This window comes from Dreissena polymorpha, chromosome 6, assembly GCF_020536995.1.
Source record: "Dreissena polymorpha isolate Duluth1 chromosome 6, UMN_Dpol_1.0, whole genome shotgun sequence".
NCBI classification, from domain to species: Eukaryota; Metazoa; Mollusca; class Bivalvia; order Myida; family Dreissenidae; genus Dreissena; species Dreissena polymorpha.
This window is the reverse complement of record NC_068360.1, coordinates 7,678,670-7,704,913: the sequence shown is the minus strand read 5'-3', so window position 1 is coordinate 7,704,913 and position 26,244 is coordinate 7,678,670. Positions and strand designations below refer to the sequence as shown.

At 34.8% G+C, this 26,244-nt stretch overlaps 1 protein-coding gene across 1 annotated transcript; it reads right to left on the bottom strand.

The window, feature by feature from the left end:
* Nucleotides 1–289: 289 nt before the first annotated feature.
* On the bottom strand, nucleotides 290–24,631 carry LOC127835087 (spidroin-1-like). The gene is made up of 9 exons (XM_052361334.1): nucleotides 24,481–24,631; nucleotides 11,815–11,898; nucleotides 11,337–11,563; nucleotides 8,335–8,691; nucleotides 7,622–7,857; nucleotides 6,448–6,519; nucleotides 5,703–5,775; nucleotides 4,086–4,145; nucleotides 290–3,341 (listed from the first exon to the last, which is right to left on the bottom strand). The coding sequence occupies exons 1-9, from the start codon at nucleotides 24,509–24,511 to the stop codon at nucleotides 3,249–3,251; spliced, it is 1,233 nt and encodes a 410-aa protein (XP_052217294.1). The 5' UTR covers nucleotides 24,512–24,631; the 3' UTR covers nucleotides 290–3,248.
* Nucleotides 24,632–26,244: the final 1,613 nt, after the last annotated feature.

Sequence of the window (26,244 nt, the reverse complement as noted above, 5' to 3'; positions counted from 1 at the left end):
TGCGCTGCTGGCGTTTCTGTCGAGTTCTTGGATGACTTGCACCAGCCATTCGTCAATGTCGAATCGTCTCATAACATTCCACAGGCCGTCATGATGTACAAGATGCTTGTACAGTAGTTTAAGTAATTATATTCGAGATCCACCTTTCTGGCGAAAAAAAATGCGAAAAATTACATACAAATTAACATGGACATTTATACGACTAGATTCATAATAGGGCTTGTCATGTTGGATTTTTACATTTAAAGATATACTCCGAAGTTGTTTAACAAATAATAAACACTATCAGTTAGACAATTTATCACAAAGTTTATTTCATATACCCATATTTTAATTATTTAAATTTTAATCCAAATGTTTAATTTTCATAAAGTGATCACATCTTATATAATGATTTGAACACAAACTATGGTTATACTTCTACAAATTTAACCCAGTGCATGCTGCAAAAGCGATTCTACAGTTATATCATGCAATGCAGTGGTGTTGTACAAGTGCCTATAGTGACATTTTGTATATTTGAAAGTGGACAGTCCCGCAAACATTTAAGGCATGATGCAATAAATGGCTGCACAAATGAGACAGGCAACATTAATGTTGTGTTAATTGACCCCAGTCGGTCTGTATATACGCAAATGGCATCTCAGGCTAACTATTTGTAAATCTTTCAAGATTCGCATTATCTTACTGATTTTGTAAGATCAACAACTTTTTTATAGTTAAAATAAATAAACACATGCTTTATCAAGCAGTTAAAAAAATACGCAACTGCTGAATGGTAAAATTGGAAATAAAATAAACTTATTTTCTAACAAATATACCATTGATACAATTGTACATGCTTATTCTGGTAATCTACCTTAAAATTTAAATCTTCAAATAAATTATGCCATTGTGTCACATGATAAATAGTGGATTTCAGACCATTTTTTATAAGTGAAAAACAGGCAAAATTTTGACAACTTACTTTGAACATAATAAAACACCATAAATAATGCCATTTACATTGCTGAAAAACTTTTTAGCATGTCAGAAACCTCTGAGAAAGTCGCCTAACAGGCCCTAATCAGTCAACATATGTCTTATGGAAAAAAACAGCTTAAACCATACTAAAAATGTATTACATTTTGTGAAGACATTTTAAGCTCATGTTTATGACACAATACATGAAATGTCTCTAAAAAGGCTATTTGCTTTACTTATAGTAACCATGTTTCAAATATTCACCATGAAATTAAAATAAGTAAATCTTTAGAAAATTTTCCTCATGGCTACTCTTTTATTGAATACAGAAAAAAAGCATGATATTAAACGAAGGAACATCTACCATATCAAAATGGACGTGCAAAGAATACATCACTTTAATGACAATAATGTGTTAAGCCTCAATATGGATGACAATATTATACAAAATCTTAAAAAGTGAAAATAATGTACTGATTTTTTTTCTTTCACAATTATTTGAATGAACTGATATGATACATGTATCATGGCTATGAAAATGGCAAAGTTATATACAGGAAGTGGTTTATGTCAAATGCATTTGGTTCATGACTCAAAATTAAAATGGGATTATGTTTGTCAGTAGAACCAACTAACATAAAACTCTGTGTAAATGATCATTTAATGATAGACTCATTGTAAATATAAATTAATTAAACTGTAAGACAAAGTATAAAGCCTGAACATTTCAATATTCATACCAACTTTATTCTGAACAAAAGTTAAAAAACATTACTTGTTTCAATTCAGAAGATTGAGCAGAAAATGTAATATAACTCACATTTATCTAATGTAATGATATTTCATCACAAACATGGAAATGTATTATTGAAAAGGACCATAAGATAAAGTAATGTTTTTTAATTGTACATCAACACGTTTTAACCAATTTAACAAACACTTTTATATGATGGAAAAATCTTTTAAATAGTGATTTTTTTTAATTTGTATAAATCATATTTTCTTTGGTCAAACTTCAAAGAAAAATTGTAACACAAACACTGGGACACACATTCTTGTAAAGGAGAAATTAGAATAGAAAAGTGTGTGGAAATATATCAACTGTTGTACATTGTACATTATATTGTACATATTTGTTAACACAGCAAGAAAAAACATACTTAGTTCAATCAGCCACCGAATTTAAGTAAGACATAGTATACAATTATGCAAATCTGAACAACACAAAATATAAAATAAAAGATAATACAACTAAAATTGATTGTGATTTTAGGTTAAAACATAAAATACTACAGAAGTACCGGTATGTTCTGTTCAGCAGAACACCTAAAATTGCATAAATTGCAAAATTTCTTCAAAATGTAAATTTCTTTCTAAATCAATTCGGAAAATTCTCAATAAATGTTACTGTACTGTAAACACCTACACTTGGTAAAACAAACACATAATGGTGAACATAAAGAAAATGTTGTTGTCTTGAATAATTCTTTTTTCCTTATGACTTGTCCTTTTTAAAAGTTGATTATTTTCCTTTAACATGAATGGAATGCCTTTCATTCTTTTGGCATTTAACTGACACTTTATCTCTATAACTTCAAACCTCACAATTCCAACTCACTACAAATCATTTAGTTTCTGTTTCCATCCTTTAGTTCCACATCCATCATTTTGTTTCCATAGCTATCATTTAGTTTATGTATTTATCCTATCCTTTCAATACCCATCATTTAGTGCCTACATCTATCATTTAGTTTCCATATCCATCATAAAGTTTCTATATCCATCCTTTCCTTTCAATATCTATCATTTAGTGCCTACATCTATCATTTAGTTTCCATATCCATCATAAAGTTTCTATATCCATCCTTTACTTTCAATATCTATCATTTAGTGCCTATATCTATCATTTAGTTTCAATATCCATCATTTAGTTTCTATGTCCATAATTTATTTTCAATATCTATCATATATCCATAATTTAATTTCACTATCTACAATTTAGTTTCCATACCTATCATTAAATTTCCATATCCATCAATTAGATCCCATATAAATTTGAAACACCGGCTACTCACTACATCCCAACAATCTATTACCAGTTTTACTTAATCCCAAACCTAAAACTTTCAAACAAACTATGGTCACCTAATGTTAAAAAAATAAAACACACGCGGACCAATACACTGCCCAGTGACATCCAACTTATAATATATATATATATATATATATATATATATAGAAGGAGATGAAGTCTAAAGTGTCCTTTGTCATGACTTGCTGATTGGCTAAATGAACACTTTCCTTCCCTTGGCATCGATGTTTGATGATGGGGGATTGCTTGTAGTAGCTGAAAATCTCTCACTAAGTGATGTGGAAGTCTGCAAAATAGAAAATGGCTCTTCGTATATCAGCAAGTTGCCTTATTCACCAGGTAGTTCAACGAATTATGAATAAAGAAGTTATATTGACTCTAAATAAAATACTGCGGACAGATTTTCAAGTGTCTTTTGAAATACATGTAAAATTAATATTAAATTTCAAATTGTTGGCAGGTAATATGTCTGTGCAACTAGTTAATTGTTCATGGTGTGAAAATCATGTGGATAACTACTGCTAATGATTACCAATATCATTCATTTAAATATGACAAATATTTTAGGTTTTATAAACAGTATTAAACAAGAAACCGTCGGATACGGGTGATGCTCCCCATAGTTTTTTTTGTCACAATATTGCACTATATATTCAGATAAAAAGGAAACGTCTAGAAGTTGGGGGGACAAGAATTGCACTGAATGTACAGTTAATAGAATATTTCAAAGGGCCATAACTCTGTGAAAAATCATCCGACCAGAACCGGCTGATAATATGCACATCTCCTCTTGGTAGTGAAGCTGCCCATAATGTTTAATTGAATTTAGGTCATTCATTTCTGAGAAATCGCCCGGACAAAAATTGTGCACGGACGGACACACACACACACGGACAGACGAAGTGGCGACTATATGCTCCCCCCAAAAATTTTGGGGGAGCATAAACAAATCTTATCCATAGCAACAGTTTAAAACTAATCTCAGTATCTGACAATCTTACAACAAGAATCACTACAGTATACTACTTACTGCCTGAGAAAACATGGACTTTTTGAAGATATACTTTGTGGATGTGGCTGGCTTTAAACTCTGAAACAGACATGTCAGGTAATATATATAGAGCAATTATGGCAAGAATATTTTCAAATCAAAACTTCTACATTATAAATGTTCAAAGTTTAAGGATTCCTTCACATTAAAATGCAGCACATCTTTGTGTCATGTTTAAATGTTAAGATGAAGTGTTGTAATTGCCATTTTCATCACATTTCAAATGTCAATGATTAAGGGCAAAACTATTGTAATTTACAAATAAATATTAGAGAACCCAGTTCTATACACTGAACATTAAATATAAAGTATGTTGTTCAAAAAATTCAAATCAACACAATTGAAGTCATAATACACAGGAAGAAATTAACTGTTTTTTTATGTTTAGATCTTGCATAGACATGTAAACGCGCGGAAGATATAGGATATCAAATAAACCGCGTCATGTAAAAATGGGTCTTATGACATATGCAGCAAAAGCTCCATTAAGCATACCCTGGCCAGGAGCTACCATGTCTGCTCATGACATTACAAAGCCTTGGGTGACTGCAGCTTAGAGGGCAGCTCCTTGCTATATTAATGCTGCATATGGCAAGAGACATATTTTTGCATGATGCGGCTAAAATGTGTCTGCTTAAATGCTCTTCAAAAGACAATTTTAAATTTTGATGCTAGCTCAGATTTGTAAATGTTTAACAAAGGAATTTGAAGAATTTCCTTTTTTAGAATAATCACAATTTGTTGGTACCATAACATCAATACTCATATGTTCTTTTAAGAATTACTTTATTAAATCTACCATGATTATCTTTAAAGAAAAACCAACAACAGATAACTGCCTTATATTTTGAAACTTTTACATTATAACCGTCGTAAATTAACGATAAAATGCAACTATTCCTATTTTTCCACACTATACCATACTTTTAACAAGGGAAATAAATCCAAAAGTTCAATTCACAAAACTGTAGCAGTTGGGTCCCTTACATTTTATTTAGTAGTCATTTGTTGCTTGCTGTTTATTTGGGTCAGATTTGGTAAAACAAATACTAGTAGTTCACAGTTTACACTCAATCCAAAGTTTTTATCAGCTTTGTTAGTTCATAAATGAATTAAGTCATAATAATAAACTTACTGAAAACTTTCATAGTCTTAGTCTCGAACTTTGTCTCAAATCAGAATATTGACAAATGAGAAAACCTGTTACATATGAGCTTTTATCTCTGTTGGTTAGATATATGAGATGAAGTATAAGCTGTAGGTAGTTGTAAGGCAGGATGTCTTTGAAATGTCTCACTAATATTGAACTGTCTTGTTGAAGGGGACAGATGAGTAAACCCTTTCCCACTCAGAGGCTATGCCTAAAAATAGCTTTGTGCAAACAGCATAAAACCAGAACAGTCTGCGATGAACTCGCAGTCTGTTCAGATTGTATGCTGTTTGCTGCTCATCAGTATCTAAGGGTTGAAAATGAAGCCTTAAAAACTTGAATCTAGAAAGATAGGTCTTTAATTAAATTTAACTTTCTAAGGGACTTCAAATGCGTCAAAATACGCATCTAAGTGGTAAACGGTTGTCAAAATGATGTGAGCTTACCCTGATTTGTTCCTGAAGGGAGGGGTCTGAGTCATCGAGATCATATCTGGGCAGCTTGGTCCTCTGTTGTGGTCTGAAATAGGAACACATGGGTCTTGCTCTGAGAAAATTAGGCATAATCCATATCCGTAAAGTATAATTTCAGATAAGCCTTTGCAGTCTGCACAGGCTTATCAGGGACCACACTTTCTGCCTGAAATGGATTTTCGTATTAAAGAGATTTCCTTAAAAGGAAAAATTTCATAACAGCGGAGAGTGTCATCACTGATTAGCCTATGTGGACTGCACTGGCTAATCTAGGATGACACTTTACGCACAGGCATTACGCCCAGTTTTTCCTGAACAAAGAACACATTGATTTTCATAAAGGTTTCCACATTAAATACTGTGGATGGGCATACTGTATAGAATAGGGTTAAAGATAAATGTATGCCCCACCCTTTCAAAATATATCCTACAATTTTTCTTTCTCTTTTATTTATGTCAGTGTTCTTGTAAACCATACAAGTGGTTTCACAAAAGAAAATGCAAAGCCTATTTTATGCCCCACCCCATCCTACTGCCATCGCTTAGACTTGCTAGATCTCTTATGTTGACTGAACAAAAATTACCAATACCCAAGTGACAATAATAGTACTTTTGCACTCACATTATACAATTATTTTGTTCACTAACATCAAGTTTTCTTTAACCAAGTTAAATCTATATTTCCATTCAAATCATATAAGAAATTGGGCTATCTTACTGTGGTGAATTGGCCACGGTCATTGTGAGCAGTTGAGCTGGAGCAGAGACCGAGTTCTTTGGAGATCTCCATCTGTAAATAAATCCGTATAAATAGTATGGGAAATACAAGATATGGTAAATGGCTAAGTTTGAGCCTCACTCTGGGATAACGGGGATTAATGAATATGCGTAAAGTGTCGTACACGATAAGCCTGTGCAAATTTGAAAATAAAATTAACCTGGCTTGCTCATATTCTATGTTTCAAAAAGGCTGGCTTGAAACATTTTCTGGGTCTTAAGTAATAATAATATAAGAATTTGGTCTCGCTACATTGAATTAAGGTGCTCACCAAAAAGATACAATATATCAAATTAAAATGGATGCTTTTTCTTTCTATCTTTCTACAAAACTCAGCTTAAAATGTCAGCTTTGACTAACATTAATGCAAATCGCCAAATTGATGCAAAAAGGTATCATATGATATAACAATCCAGTTCCACAGCACATAGTACCTTTTGCACAATTGGAGCAAAATATTTGTGAGGAAATAAGTAAGCCTGTCAACTTTGTTGTAAGAGCCACATGGACTATCATCCGCAATGATCCTCATTGTTAAAATACTTGTTGAAACAATCTGTTGATGCAGATTGCATGTGGGTTTGTAAAATTTTCATTGTATTAAGCCATAGTAAAGGAGTTTGAGCTTTCTTTGTTGAACTGATAAATTTCCATACATCATGGAGTTTTCATATGAAGACTTTTGGGCCCGTATTCACCAAACAATTCTTAGACTTAAGTCCAAAAATAAAGAAAATTCTTTAAATTAGAATAATCAATAATTTCTTTAATTTTGAGTCAAACACTGCAGTAAACATTTCTATCTATATTATTCTTCATAAAGAACATTTTGTTAATGACATAATTACCAGTGGAGGCCTGTATATATTCAAACACTGAACACATTTTTCTTGGTTGTAAGTCTATTCTTTATTCTTAAGTCTAAGAATCGGTTGGTGAATACGGGCCCTGATCCTTGCTGTACAAATGATATACTACTACACTTCTGTCCGTGCTTCCGTATTGTATTAACAGATGTTTTCACCTCCTAATAACTGTGAAAAAGAACAATTCTTGACCACTTCTAAATTAAAGAAGTGTGAAGAAAAGGCGCATAATAATTTTGTAAACTCACCTTCGTCGCTGACCTCCCCGTGGACTGTTGTTTGCACCAGTAAATGAACTGTTGGTGATAACACGCCCGACTACAACCGCCCCTTGACCACGACCTCTGCCTCTCCTCCCTGACCCTGGTGAGGTCAATGTTACGGTACTGCCAAATCTGTTTGAACTAAGACCTCGACCCCGACCACGACCCCTACTGACTACTGATGCGTTACTGTTCAGACTGTTCAGACTAAGAGTGGATGACTGAAAATGGTACCAATTTTAATATCAATTCCAAATTTTGGAAACAATTGTATAGTTTTGCTTTTGAGTTTTATGTCCCTCTTACAACAACAAACAATGCCAACACAAATTCAACTCATTCAATATTTTGAAATAAAGTTTTATAAAATGTAAAGTCTATGAGATATGAGATCCTACGTTCAAATCATATTACTTTTATGTATACTGCTTTATGGTGGCAATGCTGTTTAAATGTACTCTGAATGTGTCCAATAAAAATTATGATTTACAAACAGTTGGGTCATTTTTTTTAAAGTGACAATACATTATTGCAACTTTAACACCAAATATCTTAAAACCAGAAAGTGTTGTCCCTGATAAGACTGTTCCCACCTTGTAGGCTAATCTGGGACAACACTTTACACACATGCATTAAGCCCAGTTTTCCCAGGCAAAGGGCTCAATTAGATCACTGCCTAAGTGTACACAAGCCAGTACCTGGAGGCCGCGTCTTTGGTTCACCAGCAGTGATCTGCTCTGTTTCTGCTGCTGCGTGGACTCGATCAGAGCCAGAGTCTGCTTGGCCTTCATGAGCGAGTCCAACGCAAGTTGACGTCGTCGATTGAGACTCGTGAACCCCAACTGACCCCCCCTTAGGGCTCCCCCTCGGCCGAAACCACGACCCCTGGCCCCGCTGCCCCTGAGGCCTCCTTGACCCCTCAAACCCAGACCTTGACCTCTGATGCCTTGACCTCTGATGCCTCGACCTCTGACCCTGAACCCACCCCTTGGTGATCTAGTGCCGAGACCACGACCTCTGCCTCTAGTTTGTGATTTTGCTGCTTGTTGCTGGTTCTGTAAATTTTATTTTAATAATCATTTTATGTTCTTTGAAGGAAAAAACAACCTAACATAAAAATTAACATTTAAATAACAATCTTAACATAACTTATTTTATTCTTCATTATCAATCAGACTAATGTACATGTATCTGAAACTAATAATAATGTATTTCCTATTGCCTTTTCAATTTACGGAACGGATGCATAACTTGTGTGTATTTATACTGTTAATCAACTGAATTTAAGATTTGATATCTATTGTCAATCTGAACGTAATTCCAGTAATAAAATGAAAACATTATTTGTATCTCTAATACAATCGTGGACATCTGTTAAGGTTTTTCAGTGTATCTTTAATACATTTATATCTTAAGCTTATTTTTAAGCATCCAAGATATATTTCCAGACCAGTAATGCATGAATGTTAGGAATAAAGTAATTTGGCTCCAGCTCTTGCAGTTTTCACATGTAGCAATAAATACATAAAAGAAGTTTTTCTAGACATATGTCTTATTACAGATTATAACCAAAACATTAAAAGAAAATAAAAGCTGTAAGTTTTTTAAACCTTACTCCACAACTAAAAACAGCCATATGTTCAAACTTATGCTTCAACTCATACATCTAACCAATGATAATAAAAGTTACAGACATTTTGATTGGTCCATATTGTTCAGGGATTTCAATAGATTTAAAAAACCAGGAGTCAATGACCCCTGGACTGAAATTTTGAGGAGTCAAATTGAACAAGGGCTGTTTGTAAAACATGCATGCACCTCCATATGGGCTGTCAGTTGTAGTGGAAGCCATAGTGTGAATACGTTTTTTGTTACATTGACCTTGACCTTTGACCTAGTGACCTGAAAATCAATAGGGGTCATCTGCAAGTCATGATCAATGTACCTATGAAGTTTCATGATCTAAGGCATAAGCATTCTTGAGTTATCATTCAGAAACCATTTTACTATTTCGAGTCACTGTGACCTTGACCTTTGACCTAGTGACCTGAAAATCTATAGGTGTCATCTGCCAGTCATGATCAATGTACCTATGAAGTTTCATGATCATAGGCATAAGCATTCTTGAGTTATCATCTGGAAACCATTTTACTATTTCGAGTGACTGTGCTGTGACCTTGACCTTTGACCTAGTGACCTGAAATTCAATAGGGGTCATCTGCCAGTCATGATCAATGTACCTATGAAGTTTCATGATTCTAGGCCTAAGCGTTCTTGAGTTATCATCTGGAAACCATCTGGTTGACGGACCGACCGACCGACGGACCGACATGTGCAAAACAATATACCCCCTCTTCTTTGAAGGGGGGCATAAAAATGCTGGGGTGAAGCGGGTTAATTGTGTTTTTGTCTGTATTATTCATTTTTTTAGATAAAAATATGCTCTAAGAGTAACACAATATCTTAAAAAGTTATACTGCTTTATTAAATAACAATACCATGATACATAACACAACATACTTAATGAATTGGTACATTAAAATCTACTTCCTTATAACACATTTAAGTCTTTTAACACATTTAAGTAATTAAAGATATGTACCGGTTGCACCTTTTCATCACATATGTATCGTCATTATATTATCATCATCCCTATGATAGCTTTTCTAACAAAACACAATCTAAATGCATGGAACATCTAGTTTATCTATTGCTGTTCATCCGAATACTATACATGTCCGAAATATGTACAATTAAGAATGCCTTACCTGTAGAAGTTAAACTTTAATAATCCAATTTTTTCTTGTTGTTATCTGGTTTAACAAACCTTATCAAATGTTTGTTAAATCTAGTTAATGCTTCTTCCATTATTGAATCACCATTACTTGCAATTTGAATCGCCAGCTTGCTGCTTTGAATTGAACGCGGGTTGAATGTTAATTTACATTATGTCCGTCATTTACAATGTCGAAGGTCATGACGTAGCAATTTAATTCTGCTCGGATAATTAATATCTAATCAAGGAAATGTGTTTTCTCTCAATGTTTATGTGTAGTATTATGACTTGTTGGTATAAAAAATGAACTGTGATTCCAGTTTATTAAAGATAGGTGTTACTCGTAATTATCGGTGGATTAACAAACTGACAAAACTCGCTGGACTTACTAGTGGATCTACGTAATTAATAGACCAATCAATTTTGTTTTTCCTTAATTACTTTTGCCGACTTTTTTTAACCATGCCTTCTGCAAAGTCTGAAAAAATCTGCAATTATCGGATGGTCAATCAATTATCACGTTATCACTGCTGCTAATTACCCAGTTAGTGCGCACGCACTATTTAGACGGTGACATGTGTATTGGAAGAGATGAGATAAGATAAACAGCGCCCGGGGTATTCCCTCGATTATAGACCGAGTTTCAAATACTAAAACATTAATTTCAAATAGGAGCACAGCGGGATTAATTACCATGGAACTCGAGAGACTGACGCACGGGTCAAATTTTCGATGCGTCAAAAAAACGGTTGCATCAAAAACGAGTCATTTTTAATTTGCTCAAGTCAAAACGCAGGATTCTGCATCTATTGAAATCCCTGTTGTTCAATAACAATATATATCAATATTGTTCAATATCTTGAGATGAGACCAGGTTTGAGACCAACACATTTCATGGTTGTGGGTTCTAACTACAAGTCTGACCTTAAGTCTGTTGATAGGACTGCCTCCAAGCTGCTGTTGCTGTTGTTTATATGGCAGTCCCCCCTGCTGTTGCTGCTGTTTGTATCTGTTTGGTCCCCGCCCCCTGGTCACTGCTGCGCCCCTCAGTGCTCCCCTGCCCCTACCAGCACCCTGACCTCGCCTGAATTGATTGCCACGGAAACCGCGTCTAGCCACGCCACCTTGACCTCTGTTTGATGATGGCTGACCTAAATTTTGCAAAGTGGAGCATTAAAAGTTGTATTTGTATCTCGTTAAATCTATGTGATCATACCACATCTAGCGTGGAAATTTTATCTGTTGCTATAAGGAACACCTATTGTTATGGATTTACTTTATTTTACAAAATATTTTAGGAGATATTTGTTGATTTTGAGTGCTTATGGGGCTTAAAATTCATCAGGTTAATCTACAATGATTCATCAATTTAAATAATTAATTCCTTGAACTTAACACATACCTAAACCCTGGCCCCTTGCTCCCCGTCCTCTGCCACGACCCCTAGAAGACCTTTGCTCTTTTCTGTTCAGCTTGATGATGTCATCTGAACAATAAATATTAGATTTAGTTCATAATTTTAGAATTGATAACTATCACAAGATACAAGTCTGTAACTTTAAGCTGAAATAATTCCATGTCTTCACAAATTATCTTAATGATGAAAGTGATTTTTTTCCTAAATGGTTAATATAATAACTAGTCTTTCCTAACAGTATAATTTATTGCGGGCCAGGAGGTCCTATAATCATGCAGCCTTTTCAGGCTAAGATTGATCATTTCAGGCCCAAAAAGAAAATGTTGTAGAAAAATAAAATGAGATTTTTCAACAATATTTTAATATTTTGCAATATATATTATTTAATATCAATATTCATTTAATAAATGAATTACTGAGTGACTTGCAGCTTGTTCAAGTTTTTGGAAAGCACTCATATAGTGGGATAAGTGATGATCAAGAGTGTTATTTGCTTTGACGACCAGGCAAAAATCTTCGGATACTTACAGTATCAGAAAATACAACCAATGAGAAGCGGTTTACATCATTTGGTAAATTAAGTTAATTTTAACTTAGCCTTGAAATTTTTTGAAAATAGCTGATGGAATTAAACAAGAGCTGTCAGAGGACAGCGCGCTCGACTATTCCAAGTGCTTGACACAGACAGTATACCTTTAGCCATCACGGGGAAATTGTTCATATTCAATAATTTATTAGACGAAAAGTCGATCTTTCAAAAATAAAAAGGAAAAACTTTTTGTTTATGGGGGGGGGGGGGGGGTTGAGAGGGGGTATAATGTGGGGTGTGGTCGTTTATTAGACAATCTTTCAAAAATAAAAATAGAAAAAAAATATTGGGGGGGGGGGGTAGGGGGGGTGAGAGGGGGGTATAATGTGGGGTGTGGTAATTTATCAGCTGATGTTTTAAAAAGAACAAGCTAAAATCGTAGAATTGATATCCCCCGCAACATATGCTTTATTTGAGGATGGGTGCAAATCGGACGGATGAACATACTGACAGATGGACGGACGGAGGACAATAACTCAAAACTAAGACAGAGGAAGGTTCTTGAGCCTTCAAAATTTATTTAGGTGAATTAATAAGTCGTGCGTTTTCCACAAAAACATTCAATGTATATATACACTCAATTTTCAGAGTGTTGCAGAGTGAACACACAAAAAATCATTTTTTCAAGATACAAAGGGCCACAACTCCGTTATTATCCGATGGTATACAATGCCATTTGGCCTGCATTATCTTCTTATGCATATATATACTCATACCAAGTTTCAATGAAATCCGCCAAAGCGATTTCAAGATATGGCTCCAGACACAAAAGTGCCTATAGTAAAAAGCATTTTTTCAAGATACAAAGGGCCATAACTCTGTTTTTAACAGATGGTGTACAATGCTATTTGGCGTGCATCATCCTCTTATGCATATATATACTCATACCAAGTTTGAATGAAATCCGCCAAAGCACTTCCAAGATATGGCTCCGGACACAAAAGTGCCTATAGTAAAAAGCATTTTTTCAAGATACAAAGGGCCATAACTCTGTTTTTTACAGATGATGTACAATGCCATTTGGCGTGCATCATCCTCTTATGCATATATATACTCATACCAAATATCAATGAAATCCGCCAAAGCACTTCCAAGATATGGCTCCGGACACAAAAAGTGCCTATAGTCAGTGCCCCAGATACACTACGCGGCCCGCGATTTTTGCCTAAATCACCGATCACCGCGTTTGGGCCAACGTGGCAAATCGTGGTGATTCGCCGCAAATCGCGATGATTCAACGTGATAACACTCTACGGTACTCCTATAAATATGAGGTCGATTTACATCGACCTCATATCGTTTAACGTTATTTTGCAATAGCATCGTTCCGACATGAATTCATGTCGGAAGCTTTAACGGCATCAGATTCATATAACAGCACAAAATAATCATGCAATAAATTATTAAACATTAAATATAAACATTATTTTACTAATTGCATTAGAAAAATGTTTATACAAACTTACAAGTAATGATAGTCCAGACCTTAAAACACTACCACTGTTCAAATTCCATATTGTTGCCATATAGCACTGTGTAAATTGAAAGTTGCATAATGTTACCTCATTGGTCGGTTATAAATACATTGTTTCTCTATATATAGTATTCGATTTAGACGAAAATAATAATTTACGTGGAATGTCATATTAGTTTTCCATTAAAACTTTGATCTTGCCGTGTGTGTTTATGGACGTTATTAATTATGTTATACTTATTTTTGTATTTAATTAAGAATTAGAACGTGTAGCCCTTTTTGTTAACTGTTTTAGCAAACGATTCGCGGCTTAATAAGACACGGAAAATAGTTAAAGCGACACTTTCATTTAAAGGTTTAATGTGAACAATATTAAATGAAACCTTTTTTGGTATTAATATATTTTATTGACAGGTTAAATTCGATACTTGAAAAGGTGTTTAGTCTTTAAAGAGATGTCGCTGATATTGTTAATTTCAATAACTGTTAATATGCTTAATGTTGTATAAGAAATTGAATAGTTTCACTGAGTTGTATTCCCGCCTAAAATCCGATATCGTAAAACGCGCAACGGTTAAGAATAAGGTCTGAATAAGTTTAAGTATTCAGATCCGAATATCAGCAGCTGTGCCAGCTGGGAAGCCCCGTTTTGGCTTTAACAACCGCAAGCGAAACAACATACTTTTTAAGTCTTGCACTTAGACTCCATGATCACAAGTATAGGTCCCTGCTGTGGCGTATGACACCATAGTGTTATTTAGTATTGGTCGGCACAGTATCTGATCATAACGAGATAATTGGTTTGTGCTGAACACAGGGGCAATAAAACCACAGATCTATCAATAAACAAGATTATTGAGATATCTTTTATTGAACACCGCGATAAAAATGCTCAAACCACGGACTCTAGATTACCGGTACACGGATAAGAAACATGGCAACATTCTCAGAATCATCACTGCTATAAGTGTAATCACCTAACAATTCGTCTAAAAATACTTTATATATTTGAGTTGCAGACGATGTACTGTTGTATAAGTCTGAATAAACTATCTGTCTGCCTGTCTAAATCTAAGCCGTCATCGTCCCAGTGAAAAAAATCTGATTTTGAATAGTTGGACATGATGCCCTGATGTCAAAATACGAAATGACCCGCGTAACACCGACCGTGATTTTCAAGAATCTTTAATAAATTGATAATTTAAGGTAAATAACATTTCATATAATTATACATAATTCCGTCGTTGATAATTAACAGCAAACGATGAATGTTTTTGACACCCATTTTATTTCAAGTATGCATGCAAAGCCGAATCAAATCGTGAGGGTCCGCTATATACGCTGTTTCATCATAAAAACACCCTTTCTGTGTTATAAACAAGAGCTGAAATCGTTAATTTATTAAGATTTATTTATAATAAGCTTTATTGATATGTTTCGTGAACAAAATATTACAATATATTCCATAAACATATAATAATCATGGCAAAGGAAATTCAATGGCCGGTTTCTAAACAAAAGCATAATCGCCAAGACCGTAGCATCAGTTCAGTGCGTTAGGAACGCGCGCTACTTTCTTCCGCATTCATTCCTTAATTACTTTCGTTTTTAAACAATGTTTTTCTATCGTATACAGAATTCTATTCTCCTAAGCAAGATGTACTTTTTAAAACTGAACTCCAAATATCAACGCTACAAATTGGTATTAAGTACGAAAATGTCAACCGTAAATCTAGATTCTAAAACTCCAAAACGGTATGATATTTGCAAAAGTTAAAGTTATAACTCGCCGGGCTGTCGAAATCAGAAGAACGCTACAAATTGGTATTAAGTACGAACATGTCAACCGTAAATCTAGATTCTAAAATCCAAAACGGTATGATATTTGCAACTTATTATTTAAGTTAAATTAATAAATCGCCGGGCTGTCGAAATCAGAAGAAAAACTTAATATATATTCATATATCTGTTTACTACGTAACGTAAGCTTTCTAATGATATATAATTTGTCAAAATCGGCCGAGAAATGAAACTATAATTCAACAAAAGACGTGAGTGGGTACATCAAAATGTATAACCTCGGCGCTTCGCTGTACGCTAATTGTACAAGATCGATAGCCACAACACGATAAAACGCGCGTTGGTTAAACATAAAATGTGTATTTCTTGTTTTTATCTCGCTATAAATCCATTAATAACAACTGGAATATACTAAAACGTATATTTTTTTAAAGAGGAATTAATAAGCAACAAGATAACGTATAAACCAATAAAATCGGATGAATAGTTTTTGCATAAGATTGAATTTACTACAGTAAGGGTCAAATACTCGATTCATCTCCTATCAATATGCACTCCGTGATACAACTGGTAGTTTTAACACACACATATAGGTTTCATTTAATTAAAGAGTACAGAAAGCTAAAAAGTGATGTGGTTTGTTGTACAACAACAATTGGTTATGTGTAACCTATTCAAAAATAATTTCGTTCAAAATAATTCAATGTAATTCTATAAACGACAAACACACTTCGTGTGTTGTGTATGTTTATTTTTAAAAATGTACATAAGTGGTTTAAAAGCACAATTTTTACACATTTAAGAGGTAATCGCTTACATTTATGTCTAATTAATGATAATTTATGCATTAGCAAAGATTTAACGAGAAAACCTGAAGTTTAAGTTACACTCAATTTGCTATAGGAAAACGACGGTAGCCGTTTAGACGTAAGCGGGGTAGCTTACGTCTTATTATTTGGACTACACTCTACGGGTGATTCGCGGTGATTCCGCCGTGATTTCACTGCGACCATCTCGCGATAAAGATCAGCTGTTGAATCATCGCAAAACACCGCGAATCGCCGTGATTGGCGTTGATTACTATATTTAAATTTCAACTTATTAACTAATGTCATTATTATTGACGATCACATTATATCGCGAAAATGTATTCCAATATGAAAGTAAACACCGTACTTGCTGAATGTCGAATCCTGATTCCAAACAATATCTTTATTTGTTGAAATAACAATTGGTCAGTACGGCTCACGCAAAACCAACGAAGTTCGCGGCTACAGATTCTTTTGGTCTCGAAGTTTCTCCGCAGCCACAATGAGTAGATCTCTATTCACTCCGAATCATGCCGAGGCACTCGGCGATAATTCGCGGATATAAGAAACGGGTACAGATAATAACCTGATATTTTTACTTCTACGCGATTGTTTTAACATTTCGTCAGCTTCTCTGCATACTTCATACAATTACCATCGGATGTCATCTGTCAATGATTGGGTAGGTCAGTAACCATCTCGGAAACGAGAATTGCTTTAAACGTTGAAATAAATGATATATATTTGCATAAAAGTTGCTTAAATACACAGACGACAAAAATATAAAAAATGTCGACCATTTGAATAAAATCAAATGGATTATTTGTAAAATGAATACTTTCACTTCGTCCGGATTTTCAGAAAATGACTTTAACATGTGCATCTAAATTTATATTTACACATTGCTTCAGATGATGTACGCGTCTCCAATCCCGATTGGGCTGCTAAATCTATTTAACAAAATAGTAGCGTGTAAAATTCATTTGATGGAACAATAGTAAACGTTTGTCTTTACTGTTTCTCGAGCAATGTTGAACGGCAAATACTTTTGAAAATGGAAGCCGTGATCATTCGGAATTATCGTCATTTTAAATGTTTCAAACATAGTTTGTTACACTTAAAATTAGGTGGTGAATCGTTTGATTTGGTGGCATTCTGTTTTATTTCGGACCTCGTGCAATTTTTCAGATCATAATCTCTGTGCTTTTTTACTCGAACTTGTTAGTTTCTGACCACGTGTGCTACTGAAAGTAACCATCGGGCTGTGTATTATGGTCCGTGGAAGTTGCTAGGACCCGTGTTGATGACCCCAAATGTTAGATAAGCATGTGCACTATCGATTAAGTTGGTAAGTACAAAAGTTCTACTGAAAACCGCCGACTGCGTCTTTGTTTTATTATCCAATCAAGCCCCGAACATCCAATATCCGGTGTATTACCAGAAACAAACTTTAGATAAGCATGTGTCGTCTGTCAAAACAATGATTGTATAGCTGTTAACATATTGAAGTAGCTCACACAGTTAATTCCCATATATGCTCTCGGAAACAGACTTGCATAAAACATTTAAAATAACGAAATTTATTTTCATAAGAATTGCTATATATATATATAAACAGATATTTGTTTATTTTCACAGTATTAACTCACTTTCTCGATTCCCAGAAAATGACATGTACATGTTGCATTAAATCTAGACTTTAATTAATTCGTTTATTGGTCGTTGAAGAATATTATGAACTGTACACAACATTTGTGTAGTCAGTATACAATGCGTTAACGGTTTCAATAACGAAGGAACTGAAACAACGTAACGGTTACAATACAGTGTGTTTTAATTATATTTTATTTAGAGGAAATGTCAATGCCAAGTATTTCGCGAGGTACCCCAGTAATTAAGTTGAAATTCACAACGAAACTTTTAATGGAAATTAAAATTAATGATATCAATGTTTTACCCACTATGAAATGTTTATTTACAAATAAATACACATCCGCCAATTTTCGCGCGCTTTTTATCAGAACAAAGAAATTAATTTAATTCATTTGCACTATGTATTTGTGGCTAGAATTTGTAACCGAAAATAGCTGTACACGACGCGTGCAAACCGTGTCAGGTGATTTACGCATGTACAATACAACTGATCTGATTGGGCGCTTATTTCATCAAATCTTTTAATAGAAACATATGCCGAAATTCATTTGATAATTTAGAACGTTTGTGTATGACATTCTTTGGGACTCTTATTGTCAATATTAACCAGAATTCGCTTTTAAAATGGAAATCGGGCATATGCGGGATTATCGAGTAATGGATAAAGACGGAAGAAGTTGCATGTATGTGATTGAGACAGTTGAAACATATGTATCGGGGAATCGAGAGACTCGGAAAAATACGACGATTACATAACAATCAGTTATGAGTTCTCCTTGGCTGTAAACTGTTAATTGCATAATCAAAAACACAATTATCACTCCTCCAGGTGCGGAATCATACAGCTAGGTGCGAACACTTTTTGTTTTATACTCAGCATTTAAAAAGACAAAAAAAAACCTGTCAGGGACATGGGTGTGAAATACATGTTGACATTTTAAAAAGGATACTCGATTATATCTGCAAACAATGCTAATAATCCCATATTGCAATAATCTCTGTGAAGATTATAATGTACATGTAACGTAGGAAAATCGCTCTTCACCACGTTGACCGGGAACGCGGTGAATCGCGGTGAATCACCGCGGAGATTATATTTATCGCATTCGCGGTGATCATGCTCGACCTAGCGTGATGAAACGCGCGAGATTGCGGTGATTTTTCACCCAAAATAAATAATGACCACCGCGTGTCGGTGATTTAGGCAAAAATCGCGGGCCGCGTAGTGTAAGCTGCGTATCTGCGTCTTTCACCCTATTAAAATGTTTAAAAACGCAAAGAAATACAATATCATGCGTATTGAAAACGCACCTGATTTGCCTTTTACGCACATTCGTCTTATTTGATGCGTACGATACAACAGCTTTGATCGAAAATACTTTGCTCATTTTCGGTATTTTTTGTGATTATTTTCGTTACGCGGCGACGCTTTTATTCAGCAAGCGCCTGGATGACAGAGCAATAAAACAGTCAAAGCTATTCAAACGCTCTGCGGTATAGATTTCATAGTTACGACGACATACATGCGTTTTCAATCTGACTTTATCCGTCGCTCATTGTGCATGTATTTGTTAAGTGTCTGTACTTTCAGTTTCTAATACGATGCGTAATAAAAATGTCTAAGAGAAAGACGTCCGCAATTGTTGCGACAAAATATCAGTCGATCGCTAACTTTTTCGAACCAAGAAAGCAAGAGCCAATAAGTGCCGAATCATTCGTGTTATCCACTTTTTTTTAGTTTAAAGTTTATATCATTGACAGTTTTAAGGATTAAAGATGTTATGAAACATCAGTTTATTAAAGTTAATTATATTAGTTTACAGTTTTATTGTAAAATTGTGTGCAGCTTCAACAGAAGTAAAGCAGCAATGGTTTTACTGTATGCATCTTATAACTCATTTCACCCTATTCCAAGAATGAAATCACCCTATTTTTCAAAATCAGTGGGTGAAAACCCTATTTCCGAAATAATTATCTGGGGCACTGCTATAGTAAAACATTTTTTCAAGATACAAAGGGCCATAACTCTGTTTTTAACAGATGGTGCACAATGCCATTTGGCGTGCATCATCCTCTTATGCATATATATACTCATACGAAGTTTCAATGCAATCCGCCAAAGCACTTCCAAGATATGGCTCTGGACACAAAAGTGCCACACGGACGGATGGAAGGACGGACAGCCGGACAGACAACGCCAAAACAATATCCCTCCGTCTCTGGCGGGGGGATAAAAAATATTTTTTGGGGGGGGGGGGGGGGGGGGGGGTAGGGGGTGAGAGGGGGTTATAATGTGGGGTGTGGTAATTTATTAGATGATGTTTAAAAAAAAATAAAAATTGGGGGGGGGGGAGGGATTCTGGGTAGGGGCGTGGGGTATTGTTTGGGTGGAATCCATTGTGGTATTCAGGTAAGTGTTGTTTTGTCAAAGTAATAATAAAATGTGATCATAAATAAAGAAGTTATGGCAATTTAAGCAAAATGTTCAATAATCTAAGTGTAAAAGGGGCCATAATTATGTAAAATGCAAGATACAGTGGTCTGCTCTTGTTGGGCTGGGGTCATGTTGGTAAACAAGTATGCAACATATAAAAGCAATATGTCAAAGATATAGGAAATATTTGGGGTAGTACGCAAACTTTAACATAGATTTATCAATAATATGCATATTCTAGGTATAAAAGGGGCAATAATTATGACAAAATGCTTGATAGAGTTGTCTGCTCTTGTTTATAGGTTGGGGTGATGTTGGTAAACAAGTATGCAAAATATATAAGCAATATGTCAAGGGACAATGAAAATAAATGGGGTAGTATGAAAACTTTAACATTTGCTGCATATTATAAGTGGAAAAGGGGCCATAATTATGACAAAATGCTTGATAGAGTTGTCTGCTCTTGTTTATAGGTTGGGGTCATGTTTGGTAAACAAGTATGCAAAATATGAAAGCAATATGTCAAGGGACAATGAAAATAATTGGGGTAGTACAAAAAAACTTTAACATTTGCACGCTAAAGGAACGGAATGCCGACGCCGGGGTGAGTAGGATAGCTCCACTATATATATTTCTATATAATAGTCGAGCTAAAAATGTTGTCACAATTTTAGGGCCCGACAATTTTATTACTGGAAACAAGGTCCTGCGAGATACCAGAATCATTTCCGTATTTTCCAAATTATTATCGTAAAAATCTGAGGACCGACAGGTATTTCAGAAAGACTGGTCTAAACTGACAGAATTCACTCAAAAGAAAACTGATAACTTTGCATTTGAAGTTTATGAATACGAGGAAAAGAAGGTTAGAAATGACTTGTCCTCAATTACACTACTTGCAAGTTGCAACAGGTGGCCAGAATACTTGCCTAAAACTTTGGCTTCATGTTTCTAAATTTTGCAACACAAAATTCACAAAACAAGAGGGCCTGAAAGGCCCAAATTCGCTCACCTGAGATAACAAGATATTATTGGGACAAATCTTCTGACCAAGTTTCACGAAGATCGTAAAATAAATGTGGCCTCTAGAGTGTTAACAAGGTTTTACTAAAGCCATATAAGGAAAAATGCCCCGCCCCCTGGCAGCCATGTTTTAACCAACCGGCATCATTTTTGAATTCTTCCAAGATATTATCGGGATGAATCTTCTGACCAAGCTACATGAAGATCGGACAGTAAATGTGGCCTCTAGCAGGGCTCAGCCTAGGTTCAAACTTAAGGGAGAAGTGACTTCTCCCTGAGCTGAAATTAGGGAGAAGTGAGGCCACTAGAAGGAGAAGTGATTTCTGTTCGGCGTTTAATAAAATTTTCGCTTGTTTTATACCCCTCATTACACCAAGGCTTAGTATCATCATCAATGACAAACAAATACTATTTTCAAATTCAATGAATTCTTGCAGATTAAGTCACATAAATCAATTCATACAAATAAAACTTGTGATTTCCATGTGCATCATAAAAATAAACAGTACTTTAATCATGCAATGACAATCCAAACCCTATTTACATCATAATGTACATGATAATTAGTCAGTGATTTTTTCACCCAATTGGGAACAGGTCCGGTACCAATGCCATTGGAAATTCTTACCATCATGAAATCACCAAATTGTGGTAAAAACGAGTATTAACAAAACACAATCTTAATGCATGGGACATACATATCTATTACTGTTTATCCGAATTGTATACATATCCGAAATATGTACACTTGAGAATGCCTTACCTGTTTCATTTAATAATCGAAATTTTCCTTGTTGTTATCTGGTTTAACAAACCTTATTACAAGTACATGTTTGTTAAATCCAGTTAATGCTTTCTCCATTATTGAAACACCATTACTTGTAATTTGAATCGCCAGCTTTTAATTGAACGCGGGTTTAATGTTACAATACATCTGCCATTTGCAATGTCGAAGGTCATGAGTCATGACGTAGCAATTTTATTCTACTCGGATAATTTATATCTTATCGAGGAAATGTGTTTCTTCAATGTCTATTGTGTAGTATGAGGACTTGTTAGTATAAAAATGAACTGTGATTCCAGTTTATATAAGATGGGTGTTACTCGTAACCATCGGTGGATTAACCCACTGACAAAACTCGCTGGACTTTTACAGTAGTGGATCTACGTAATTAATAGACCTTTGATCAATTTTGTTTTTCTTTAATAAGTTTTCCGACTTTCTTGAACCGCGCCGTCTGTCAAAAACCTGTAATTATCGAATGGTCAATCAATTATCACGTAATCATTAGACAACTTACAGCACGCGCAAAGAGGTTGCGGGATATAAAATAAAGTCGTTTACGTATGGCTACGGTAGATAAAATTATGGAATTTAGCACTACAGTTTGCACGGGAGGGTTGTTAGTTTTCGTTTATGTAGTTATGAATTAATGTCTGACAAAATAAATTGCACATCGACTGGATAATTAGTGTTTATGAGTTTTGAAACACGAAACAAGTAAACAGTAGAACATACTAGAATAAATCGTATTCATATTTACTGTTGGGAATGTGTTGCGCGTGTAAACTTTTTTGAGCGTAAATACATATCTATAGCGACGTCATTTCATCGCTCAGGTAAACTACTGCATATGTATATACAATGCGCGCGTTCTCATTGGTAACTATCGATGTTAATATACCGCTTAACTCCGCCTGCAAGGCGTGTACTAATTGGGCTTGCAGAACAGAGAACTATCCAAACTGTCGGCGAAATGACACACGCTATGATCTTTTGATCTAAATCGTTATTGTTTGGAGTGAATGCCCATGTATGCAAGTTGCCTGGATAAGCTTTCACAGCAGTCGATCTTTTGCTGTGATAATAAACTGATAACATAACAAGCGTCATCGGTGACTTTATGACATGTGAAAATAGAGAATTTTTAGATGAAAAAATTGAGAGAAAAAAACGTCGATGTTGTAAAAAAGAAGGCGAAGTCAACTTCTCCTTCATGTAATTTAAGGGCGACATTATTATGTCCCGGGCGAAGATGTCGCCCACGTCGCCCTCAGGGCCGAGCTCTGCTCTAGTGTTAACAAGATTTTACTATAGCCATATTAGGAAAAATGCCCCGACCCTTGGAAGCCATTTTTTTCAAGCAAACATAATTATTTTTGAACTCATCCAAGATATCATTGAGACCAAACTTCTGACCAAATGTCATGAAGATTGGACATTAAATGTGGCCTCTAGAGTGTTAACAACGTTTTACTATAGCCATATATAGCCCCTGGTGACCATGTTTTTAAAGCAACCAAAACCATTTTCGAACTCATCCAAGATATCATTGGGACAAATCTTCTGACAAAGTTTCATGATGATCGGAAAATAAATGTGCCTTTAGAGCAGCGTTTCCGTTAGTGGACGTCCGGGTGTAAATTACGCCCTTTATTTTGCAAAGAAATTTTGTAATTCTTATTGATAATAAAATTGTATTTGAAAAAACATTTTTTGTGAATAAAAATCTATTAATATATGTTAGACATTGTGCATTGTTTTCTTCTATATACTGGATGTGATACTTTACTGGCGACCAAACTGTACTTCTGTTTTTAGCCTCAGTTTTCATGTAGATCTTTTATCTTTTGAACTTAATCAACCAATTCTTTGCACATAATTTAAAAAAACTAACACTGTTTTCCAGGCAAGCGCCTGTCAGTAATAATCGAGAAACGATTGTTGACAGTACGAAGTTGAAGTTGAATTTTTTGTCTAGAAAAATGTGAGCCTTGTGAAGCTGTGACATTTAAAACGTGTAAACAAAACTACAGTGTTTGTATGTTTATACAAGAATACAAAACTTGCAAATTAGTATCTACATACCTAAGCTCATGTTAACTTTATCAACTTCCATTTCTGAAAAATGTTATTCAAATTGTGGAATGAAATTTCTAAAAAGTTGTTTGCGTCCCTCTATATTATTTCAATGCACACAAACTAACTTGCATATACACTTAACCAAACAAACTTTACAAACTGAACATTTTTATAGCAAATGTATTAATTAAGATTAAATAATTCGTGGGGTTATAAAATTAATATTGCATATACATAAAAGTAAAATGTATCTTGACAAAGTGTGCATCAGAGCTTAGCTTCAAAGTTCTATCCGAAATGCATTGTCGTTATCGACTTAGGTTACAAAACACAATAACGAGCAAACTTTGATATACATTTTTCTAGGAATAAATCGTGCCAATGTTACCCAACTTTGAAGCAAAAGTAATTTATCGTTGTTTACAAAAGAAATTCAAAATACGGATAAACCTAAATACCGATGCTCTTCGTCATTTTCATTAACGACATCACTGAAAACATAGAAAATGATAGCCAGCTGTATTTATATGCAGATGACACAAAATATTCAGGGATATTGCCTCGGAAAAAGACAAAGAAATGCTACAACAAGACATATTTAGCATGAGTAAGTGGTCTGACAAGTGGCTGCTCCGATTCCATCCAGACAAGTGTAAAACAATGACCATAAGCAATAAGAAATTGGCGGAAAGAACATACAAACTAAGACCAGAATTGAAACCGATCGAAATAAGCAATGCAGAGAAAGATATCGGGGTTACCATAGATGATTAGCTGACTTTTGAACAACATTTGACTCAAAAAGTGAATAAGGCAAATTCAGTTTTAGGTGCAATGCGAAGATCCTTTGAATACCTTGACATTCCGACATTCAAAAAGTTATATACTGCACTGATCAGACCTCACGTTGAATATGCTCATCCCATCTGGTGTCCCTACAAGAAAAAAGACATTATAACCGTTGAAAACGTGCAGATAAGAGCTACTAGAATGATTCCTGGACTGAACAACCTATCGTTTGAAGAACGATTAAAGAAACTGAATATACCAACACTGAGTTACAGAAGAGTGAGAGGGGATATGATAGAAGTGTATAAACTACTAAATGGAAAATATTATTATGATGAAAAGGTATTGTTAAAACTCAATTAAGAAAGTGTAACTAGGGGAAACAATAAGAAATTATACAAGACAAGACCTCATTTGGACATCAGAAAGTACTCATTCAGCCATCGAGTCGTTGACATCTGGAACTCGTTACCAAACAGCGTCATTACAGCTAGATCGATAAAGTCATTTGAGGCAAGACTTGATAAATACTGGAAAAACCAAGAAATTGTTTACAACTTTGAAGCAAAAAATCTCGACCGGAAGAGATAAAGAAAATGAAGAAAATGAAGAGCTTGAGTCAGAGGCTCAGGGCCTTCTTCAAGAATTCATCTAAGGTAATCTTAGGTAAAATACACTTAAATATCACAGATAGATGTGGATACTACCGTTGCAAAAACAGGCGAAATGTGTCAGGTAATGAATACCCTCAGCGCTACCGATCGAGTTGCTGCAACCAATCCGACTCGTTACCAACAATTCAAAAAAGTAACTATTTTATTATTTTGTTTATTGGTGAAATGGCGTTTGCATTTTTCCAGATAAAATTGTCTCGCTTAACTGAGCAGCTTACATTAAAAAACCGCCAATGCTGATTTTGATCATGATGATGATGATGCTTATTCTGCTGCTACTGATGATGTTGATGCTGTTGCTGCTGCT

Bases quoted from the DNA above. Each gene is read 5' to 3' on its own strand.
- LOC127835087 (XM_052361334.1), bottom strand. From the start codon at position 24,511: ATGGAAGTTGATAAAGTTAACATGAGCTTAG. The intron at 7,858-8,334 runs GTACTGGCTTGT...TACCATTTTCAG, and splicing joins ACCAAAGACGCGGCCTCCAG to TCATCCACTCTTAGTCTGAA. The intron at 5,776-6,447 runs GTAAGATAGCCC...TTCCTATTTCAG, and splicing joins ACCGTGGCCAATTCACCACA to ACCACAACAGAGGACCAAGC.